Genomic DNA, 10,512 nt, shown 5'->3' on the forward strand with positions numbered 1-10,512 from the left:
TAACTCCAACAGTGGGATGTGTGCCTCGATCCTCACTATAAAAGGCCACATACTTTCAATGTAAAGGGATCAAATCCTTACTCTTTAAAGCATTATGCTACTCGTATACCCATCTCTTCTAGAGATCAACTGGCGACTTGTTTTTTATTATTATGATAATGTATTATCATCGGAATCCATCGAGTCGAGTCTCTACCACCATACCGGAGGTCTAATATCACATCAGTGTTTTGTTTGTGTATGTTTTAAACAATTTCCTTATCATGATGTAGCATAAAACAAGTTTACCTGACCGAAGAATAATTTCTAGAATGTTTTAAATTTGTACAAAATATGACTACAGGTTATTTAGATCAACAATATCATATGCTTGACTAGTTTTTTTGAGTAGTTTTGACATTATATGTACTCTTTAACTTACCCTTACTTTTGATACTTGACTTAGTCCTACTTGAAGATTCAGTTTTTGTTGAATATACGTGAAACTGAGTGTCACAATTTCCGCTTGTGTGACCGATCCTTTGTCAACAACTTCATTTTTTCTAAATTGGACCTTCAACTTGGGAAGGGATACAATTATGGTTTCATGGTCATTCAAATTTTCATTTGTCCATCAATGGTGGTAATACAACCATGACTTCATCCGGTTGTTCGTATGCAACTTGAACTGGCACAAGAAAGACAACATTTATATATGTTGATCAATATCGCCATAACATGAATACCACCATAACATGAGAACAAGGTATACTAAACAATTTTCATTTCCCACACGTGCAACAACAAGATTGAAAGTTGGCTATACCTTTTTCATTTGGTCAGTCACCTCATATATACTTTGATCAATATAGTATACATGAAAACTGGAGGATTTGTTGATCCTCTTTTCGATAACCTTTTCAGCATACTCAATAATATATTTTTTGCTTTGAGCTATAAAAAAATTATATATATCTTGTCATGCAAGTAAATTATAGTAGAATTTCCATGGAAGTTATTGGATTAAGGTGTTTAAGCTAATAACTAAACTGGTATAAACTTGCAAATAAAAGCAAAATCCTTTTTGGGTTGCTCTTATAACAAGAAATAGCTAGAAATGATATTAGGAGAGAGAGAGAGAGAGAATTGATTTCTTCATATATTATGTGATTAATATATTAATTGGGAATAGATAATTGATATGTTAATATGTTATATAATTAATAAATTAACATAAGATCAATAGTTAAACAATTGATTTGTTAATTTATATGGTTAATAAGTTAATAATTCGGGATTAATTCGGGATGTAGTTAAAAGTGTAAGTGGTGAATTCTAAATGTTCAATAGTTGAACAAAAGAAACAATTCTAAAACCCTCCATCACATGGACGGGTTTGGAGGGGTTCTCAGGGTTTCTGGAAGTCTCCTGGATGCATATAAGAAAATGATTTGAATTGAGATTAATCTATTATTTAATCAATTCAAATCCAGCTTTGCATGTAGGTTGTCTAAACTATAAATAAGACCAATTGACTCTTTATTTTCGTTCATACCTTTAACTATAAGCTTAGGAACGAAATTTCTATCATTCTCCTCTATATCCTCTTTATTTTAGGGTTTCTAGGGTTTTGGGTACAAACCATTAGAGGCACTAAACTTTTGGTGCTTGCTTTACAAGTTTTTCAAGAATAATAGTGGTGTGATTATTTGATACAATAATCAAGAGGTATGTAACCCTAATACTATGTATATTTCGATTATAATAGGTTACCATTAGGGTTCTTGATGTTCATACTTTATTGCTATCAATAGAGAAAACATAGATCCAAATAGGTTGTATGTGAACTTAAGAGTTAAATATTTTTTTTGCCTCATGCATAGAATTATACCTTATAAAACCTATCAAAAGTATATAATTTAAATAATTATCTCCTGCATAACATCGTTGACACCATCATTGTTGCATATTTGCTCGAAAGAAGTCAATCAACATATTTATTGGTAGTTTTCGTGTGTCTTTTGATAACTTATTGATGGACTCAGCTTTATTTGATGTCATTATATTATACCGAACTACAGGGAAACACCACCTTGTCCATTTGTGGTAACCACATGGAAACACCACCAAACCATAGGGAAACACCACCTTGTCCATCTCAGTTTAGGGCACGACGTATCCTACCTAAGCTTTCTTTGAAAGCAAACTCTCAGTATGCTTTTGTAGCCTCCCAAACAAAATTTCGGTTCTCTCTTGTTTGCTGATTTTTGTTCTCATATTCATCAACAAATAACGACAATAGAGTCCGTGGTATACGCTCGAAAACACAGATTGAATGACCATTTCAATTGAATTGGCTCTATCGGATATGATAGCGAAAAAGAGCATGTCCCCAATTCTTTAAGTCTTGATAAAACCATATCCATGAATCCCCACTTTTTGTTTTTCCAACACCAAATGCAATAAGGAGGATTTGGTTATTATTGTCCACGCCCACTAGTAGGAACATCGTGCCTAAGTATTTCCCTTTAAGATGTGCTTCATAAATGATAATAATAGGACGCATGCATGTTTGAAATGCTCGAACCTACCCAATAATTATTTATAGATTACTCATTAAATCGAACACACATGAACGAACAATTAAATTAACTCATTATATAAGAAATATTATCGCAAAACCAATAGCCATGAAAAAGTTTTTTTTTTTTTATTTTTATTTTTATCACAATTTGTCTTTATATGTGTAACCAGTCCTGGAGTCTTCCTCTCAAAATTGTAACAATATAAAGGAAGTCTTTGAAATCTTTCTTCAAGGATCCCTCTCGACAGATTTAAAGCATATATTTTAGCACTTCAGGTATGAAATATGTGCACTAAGAGGGTGTTTGGGATTTCATTTTGAAGTTTAAAAGGACCTTTATCAAAAAGGACTTATTGGCTTATGAATGTGGGAAAAGTAGTTTTTAAAAAAGTGTTTGGATTAGTTTTTTAGTGGTAAAAGTCAATAAGTCAATAAGTTAAAAAGTGTTTGGCTAGCTTATTGATTTTTGGTTGTTTTTTATTCTAATAAGTCATAAGTCATTTCAAGAAGTCACAAATTGTAATTTTTTCAAAACTCATTTTCAAAGGCTAAACCAAAAGTTATTTTAAAAGTCCTTATTAATTATCTAAACACTTTTTTTTTTTATCTTATTAACTTTTTAAAAAGTCAATAAGTTAAAAATGAGGTTTTAGATGAAATCCCAAACACCACCTAAGGCGGTCATTTAAACTTCGTTGTATCTGTATTCCTGCCGCAACATATTACATGTACAATAAACTAATATTCCCTTCAAGAAGTGACTCAATACCTCTTTGTTGACTTATGGTGAATGGGAAGAAGCTGTGTGTTTGAGCAAGTGTGGTTCTCCGATAGTTTAACCACTTGAAATGTATCAATATCTTTATCTTATGTTGCCCGTATCTGCCGTTTACAATTTTACACAAAACAAACAACTTCAAACCTACGTTTTATAGATTTTCTCACTCTTATTTGGAACCCTTCCGTAACATATCTGAATCCTAATTTAAGCTTAAGTTCTTATTTGTTTTTGAAGATACTTCTTTGCATAAGAAGTATAATTATGGGATGTGACACCATTACGTTTTTGTTGAGCTAAATTGGATAATGGTACAGGTTCAGGCATACTCGAATGGGTAGTTTGTGTTTCTTCAAAATCAGAAAAATAACAACAAAACTTTTCCTCTTGTGGCTTTCGGAGTTTTAGGGGCTCAATTTCCTACTCTTTACCTTCAATATCATCCCCATCAAATTCAGTGAAATTACGAAAATGTTCAAATGGCTCTCTATGTGGAATTATAATATCATCGTCAACCAACAATATTAGTTTTTCTGCACCATTTGCAGATTCATCAACATTATCTACTGGAGAAGCTGTTGGGAATATTAGGGTTTGTGGTGGAGATCTGGATACCAACTTGGATCGTGATATCACTTTCCGAACTGATATTTTTAACCTATGCCTGGGTTACAAGAAATTCAGCCTAGGATAATCCAAGCAGACACTTACGTTTCTAGGCACAAAAAACGCAAGCCAATATGCTAAAGGGTTCTGTGAATGTGTGATGAAAAAACGAGAGCTCAGAAAAAGACCCCTTTCTGGAAAGAAAGAGTTGTTTATATACTAAACACGATTAGGGTTTCATTAGGGTTGGGCCATCATTAGTTGCTTTGGAAGCAAGTAATATTAATTCGGATTAGGGTTACCAAAAAATAACGAGTTTCGTTAGTTTTACCATAATCACCCTCAAGAAATTGAGTTTTCCATTATGTTCCCACATGCAAAATTCGGTGAGGTTAGCGGGACCCCAGCCAAGGGCTCTGCCCCTTGGACCCCGCCAAAGGGGCGCTGCCCCTGGACCCCCGATTAGTCGTTGAACCGGCTTCTGACTCGATCTTATACATGCGTGCACTCCACGCAACCCCCCGTACATGCATTAGAGTACAAATCATAAAACCCCTTAGCTCACATGTTAGTTACAGTTACTTAAAATGACATGGTGATACTAAAATCATCAACAAAAAGCATGATCAACAACCTTAGATTTATAACTAAAATCACCCCCATCTATAGGGTCATTGTAAGAAAAAACATGTTTGTTGTTATAAATATATAAATTACAAAGTTGGTTACTTCCAACATCGGAAGACCCATTGCCTCCATAATGATTTTCCTCAGAAAATCAATGAATACCACTTTCCATAACATTATTAACAACATAAAAATGTACTGTGTTAGAAGGCATATTAGTAACAAAACTAATAAAATATCTGACATCATGGTCGTCGAGAAACTGCATAACTATATTTTATCCAGGACATTGAAAAGATATACGTATTTGATTAGTATGTAACTTGGACTTGGAAACAACCAAAATAATTAACCCAACAAAGTTGATATTATTGTTTATATCTACACCAAAGCATGTATAGTTTGGAGCAATATATACTGCATAGATCCCTTGATACGCTGTCATTACCCTCCATTAGAAACTGACACTCGACAAATATATGTGTACATACTCATTCTTTTATATTACGAAAACTATCAAAGAATGTTGACTGTAGACAAATTAAGGAATAAATAGACAAATATATACCGCATGTAGCTTGTGGATGAACAAATAACATACAAGTACCCTAATTTTACTACTCTAGAACAATAGTCTGTAATGTCCATATATTTCGAATTTAAGTCTAAAAATACATTTTTCTAATCCACAACGTACGAGCATCAGATTCCGACCCCAAATCCTACCAACCACCACTGAATAAACACAAATACTCCGAAATTTCGTATTCTAGAAGATATTGTCCGGAATCCATTGTGTCGATCCGGAACATACAATTGTTAGATTTAAGACCCGATACGTTCCAACGACCCCAAGTCCATAATGAGGGTAACTACTCCAGAATACGATATTCCGGAGAAAATGATTATTTTTTAAAAACAATTTTAAAGTAATTATTTTTACTATAATAGATAGATTAATCAATTTCCCTTATTATTTTCTTTAATTTATCTACATCTAATTTTATCAATTAATTATTTATAAAATTCACTAATGTGTGACTATTGCAACTTGTCATCGGAATAAATTAGTTTATACTTGATGGTCGCCACGAGAGGTATCGTCGATTTAGAAGTCTTTGGAGAGGCTTTGCAAGACACTGCAACCGGTTGTCGTCTCCGAATACTGTATGTTCATCAGATCTCGTCATTCTAGCTTTCTCTGCTGTATAATCGTTGTTTAATTCCTTCACACACTGTCTCTATCTGCGATTTACATAAAAGGGAATCGGTTTTTGTGAATCATATTTTTGCTATTCTGGATGATTCCAAATTAATTGTTAAATGTATTACTCTTTGGCTCCATACCGAAAAATCGATAATTGTAGCAGATAACAATTTGTAAGTAATGCAAAAGAATTCATTCAAATCTAATCGAAGTTTCTTTTTTGTTTGTTACAGAGAGATTTGAATCAGGGAAGATACTTTTTGGGTAACATGATCTCGCAGTTCTTTGTATTATCGCAGAGAGGAGATAACATCGTTTTTCGTGATTGTGAGTTCTCGCTGTCAATGCGTGCATGTGTTTGTGTTAGATTTCATATAATCGATGTAATTGGGAAGATTATTCTACTATATGATTCTTAGCTACCTGCAATTATGAACAACAGGAATAATGACCTAACCTAATTTTCACAATTCAGTGAATCCATCAAGGAATACCTCCATTACGAGACCCAATTTTCAGTTGAAAAGTTTTTTAGGTTAAGGATGATGTTTTTGGGGATTGGCATCTCAATTTTGAGTTCAATTCGCATACAGACGGCTTAAAAGCTCTCATTTTTTGATTCATTAAGCTCAATTCCTTGCTGATTTTAGGCATTCGAGATATAAGGCATCTACTTAATGATCACTTCACACATTCTGTATCCAATAGGCACACAAAAACAAATACAATGGTTAAGAGTTCATTCCATTTCTTTATGATCCCTAAACATGTGAATTTAAAGGCTCTCTGTTCAATTCTTTTTGAAGGATCATCTTGATTGGCAAGTTGTGCATGCTGAGGGATTTCAATGTAGCCATAAAAATGTAGTTACTTAGAGTTAGATGAACTACAAATGAAAACATAGACTCATTAGGGATTTCAATCTGTCCAAAAGTATAGTTAGTTTATCTATAGCTTGCATACATGCACTTTCAATCTTTAGTTGATAATTTCAGTTAAATCTCTTAACAATTTGCTTCTTCACATATCTTTTCCTCTGACATTCTCCATTGATGCAGATCGTGGAGATGTTCAAAAAGGGAGTGCAGAGATATTCTTCCGTAAAGTAAAGTTCTGGAAAGAAGATGGTGAAACCGAGGCTCCACCTGTCTTTGTAGGTACCTTCTAAAGTGTACTCTGTTTACCTTTTATATATTAAATAGATCTTCAAGTCACATAGAATGTGGATATACATGTACTTGATTTCTTATGATAGAATGTGATTCCATATACTTATCTATACATTCTCTGTTTTTTGCATCTTTTGTGATTACTTGATTTGTTATGATAGAACGTGGATGGAGTCAACTACTTTCATGTAAAAGTGGTTGGATTGCTGTTTGTTGCAACCACTCGAGCAAATGTGTCACCTTCTCTTGTGTTAGAGCTTCTACAAAGAATAGCACGTGTCACAAAAGATTACCTTGGCATCCTCAATGAAGATTCCATAAGAAAAAACTTTGTCCTTGTGTATGAATTACTTGATGAAGTTATTGTAAGTCTTTTTCATCTACTTTACTCATTTCAAGTCTTTTTCATCTATCTTATCTTACTATCTACTTATTTTATTTGAACTCAGGATTTTGGTTATGTGCAAACAACATCAACTGAAGTTCTAAAGTCATCTGTATTTAATGAGCCAATCATGGTTGATTCAGCACATATGCCACCTCTTGGTCCTGCTGCTCTCTTTATGGTATATACTCATATTACTTAATTAAGTTATTATCTTTATGAAATTTGAATTTGTTTTTATTTTTGTTTTTTTTTTAAATTTTTTTAACTTTTGATGTTTGATGAATGTAGCAAGGGAACAAGAGAATGCCAGGGACAGCTGTCACGAAATCAGTTGTGGCTAATGAACCTGGGGGTAGGAAAAGGGAAGAAATTTTTGTGGATATAATTGAAAAAATTAGTGTTACATTCAGCTCAAGTGGATATATTCTAACTTCTGAGATAGATGGCACTATTCAAATGAAAAGTTATCTTTCTGGGAATCCTGAAATCCGATTGGCTCTTAATGAGGATCTGAATATAGGAAGAGGTGGCAGATCAGTTTACGGTATAATAATATAATAATATTCATTTTTCCAAAACTAAATTATATGTTTCGTTAATATATTCTTGTAATTTGAATACAGACTATGGTGGTTCTAGTGGATCAGGAGCAGTTATACTGGATGATTGCAATTTCCATGAATCTGTGCATCTTGATAGTTTTGATGTGGATAGAACTTTGACTCTTGTAAGTAATTTTAATAAATTTTATCTTTTTTTTTTTTTTAAAGAAAACACCCGACTTTATATTTTTTGCTTTAAATTTAGGTGCCTCCTGATGGTGAATTTCCTGTCATGAATTATCGTATGACTCAAGAATATAAGCCACCTTTCCGTATCAACACTTTGATTGAAGAAGCAGGATCACTTAAGGTATATATTTTATATTTTTATTACAGATTAATATATTATACATGATGAATTAATTATATGTGTTTTTTTTATAAGGCTGAGGTGATTTTGAAAATACGTGCTGAGTTTCCTCAAAATATCACTGCGAATACAGTTGTGGTTCAGATGCCACTGCCAACTTATACATCCAGGTACTTATTAGTTATGTACAAAATTCGTTTTATAATCTTAATTAATATTTAATAAATAATAATATCCACATAGAAAGTTAAGTGTTTTGATGATTCAATTCGATAATCATCGTATATCTTGATGTTATGAGTTCACATGTAGGAATTTTAAGGTGAGAGTGCATATTGGATTATTGAGAGTTTTAGACTTTAAGTGGCATGCCTTATGGGTTTAAAGGATAAGGCGTTGTTTGTTTTTTCGGAGACAAAATGTCTGGAGCCTGCAGACCATATCTGCAAACCTTTGCAGGAGAAGAGCTGGACCAAATGTCTGCAATCTGCAAGAAGAAGACTGGTTGTTTTTTTAACGTCTGCATGCTGTTAAAATAAACTGAGATTTAGATATACCGGTTTTTTTAAACATAAAAATATTACGACAAATTAAATTTTCATCATCTATAACTTAAACAACTAAATAAAGCATACAACTAATTCACTGATATAGTTAGGGGTGAGCAAAAACCGAACCGATAAAAAAACCTGATAAAAACACAAAAATAAAAATATCTACAAAACTAAATAAATACAACTAAATAAAGCATACAATTAAATTTTCATTAAGAATTTTGATATTATATATATGAAATAATTAATCGACGATATTGTTTCTTTCCTAAATAACATAAAAAAAAGATACCAGGTTTACCTACTAAATGCAAACGTGCACAAAAATAAAAGTATCTAGAAAACTATGTCAAAATTATTTGGATAAATATATTATCTTAATAGAAAAACATGAACATAATCATATATATAAACATTTGGCTTAATACATAATCATTATATAAAAAAACAATAAATAAAGAAACAAATAATTACATAAAAAGAAAGGAGGAGGATAAAAGTATTTTTTTTTAAAGTTAAAAATGTAGTGTGGAAGAGGTAAGAAAAGACTAGAAGATGTTAGAAGACATAGGTTTGTATTTGCGCCAAGAAGACGACGCGCTGACAATTTAGGTCTGCGGTCTTCTGAAAAACAAACAGTTTGCAAGACTAAACGTCTGCTCGACGCAGACATAAGAGGTCAAGAAGAGCTTTTGCAGAAAAACATTTTCTAATGCTATTTTTATTTTTTGATATTTTTAGAGTTAGTTTTGAGTTGGAACCGGGAGCAGTTGGACAGATGACTGATTTCAAAGAGCCAAATAAGAAACTTGAGTGGGGGTTAAAAAAGGTATTTCACTTGACAAATCACAATCACAATCACATCCTCCACCAATTATTTAAAATTTTTATGGAGTTACTTACATAACAAATTTCATCCCAGATTGTTGGTGGATCCGAACACACACTTCGTGCCAAATTAACATTTTCACATGAATCACATGGTATGTGATTTCTAAAACCTTAATAAAAACTTTTAAATAACCATATAATAATACTATTAAACGTTTTCTTTTGCAAAAATAGGTAACATAACAAAAGAAGCTGGCCCTGTCAGCATGACCTTCACCATACCAATGTACAACTGCTCAAGACTCCAGGTAAATTAATTAATTAATTAAATTCAATAGTTTCAACTCTTAACTTATATTAATCCATTTTTATTTTTTCTCTTATTATAGGTGAAATACTTGCAAATTGCTAAAAAGTCAAAAACTTATAATCCATATCGATGGGTGAGATATGTCACACAAGCCAATTCATATGTTGCGCGTATATGATGTCTCTTTGTCTCTCTTACACTTATTATGTTTGTGTAACGATAGATTTCTCTTTAATGTTTGAGACTTTTAAATTACTTCAAAAATCTTCAACGTACTATATGTTTTTTGATATATTGATGTTAAAAATATGTTCTAGAAAGTATATTATTTTTATACATCCATTCCACGTGCGAATTGAGTATGTGGCTCTAAAGAAATTGAGTGGGAATGGGATGTTCGATTTTGAGACGCACTCACTCGATATAAGTGCTATAATTGAAACGCACTCACTTGATATAAGTGGTTCCATTGACCATATATGGACAGCTTTTATTTTCATGGTACAAGCACTTGTGTTGTGGAATAACGTATTTGAAAATGATATAAAATTGGGTTCATTTTAATAA

At 32.4% G+C, this 10,512-nt stretch overlaps 1 protein-coding gene across 1 annotated transcript; it reads left to right on the top strand.

Moving 5' to 3' along the window:
- The first annotated feature begins 5,623 nt into the window (after positions 1 to 5,623).
- LOC145001714 (Clathrin adaptor complexes medium subunit family protein) lies at positions 5,624 to 10,287 on the top strand. The gene is made up of 13 exons (XM_078961062.1): positions 5,624 to 5,741; positions 6,015 to 6,108; positions 6,840 to 6,934; positions 7,112 to 7,315; positions 7,400 to 7,516; positions 7,627 to 7,882; positions 7,962 to 8,065; positions 8,146 to 8,250; positions 8,326 to 8,420; positions 9,546 to 9,633; positions 9,727 to 9,787; positions 9,870 to 9,943; positions 10,025 to 10,287. The coding sequence occupies exons 2-13, from the start codon at positions 6,051 to 6,053 to the stop codon at positions 10,121 to 10,123; spliced, it is 1,356 nt and encodes a 451-aa protein (XP_078817188.1). The 5' UTR covers positions 5,624 to 5,741; positions 6,015 to 6,050; the 3' UTR covers positions 10,124 to 10,287.
- The last annotated feature ends 225 nt before the right edge of the window (positions 10,288 to 10,512 follow it).

This window comes from Lactuca saligna, chromosome 6 (assembly GCF_052625555.1).
Source record: "Lactuca saligna cultivar CGN05327 chromosome 6, ASM5262555v1, whole genome shotgun sequence".
NCBI classification, from domain to species: Eukaryota; Viridiplantae; Streptophyta; class Magnoliopsida; order Asterales; family Asteraceae; genus Lactuca; species Lactuca saligna.

Excerpts from the sequence above, each read along its gene's own strand:
- LOC145001714 (XM_078961062.1), top strand. The coding sequence starts at position 6,051 with ATGATCTCGCAGTTCTTTGTATTATCGCAGAGAGGAGATAACATCGTT. Across the intron at positions 8,251-8,325 it reads AAGAAGCAGGATCACTTAAG|GCTGAGGTGATTTTGAAAAT; the intron begins GTATATATTTTA and ends TTTTTTTATAAG. Across the intron at positions 9,634-9,726 it reads TTGAGTGGGGGTTAAAAAAG|ATTGTTGGTGGATCCGAACA; the intron begins GTATTTCACTTG and ends ATTTCATCCCAG.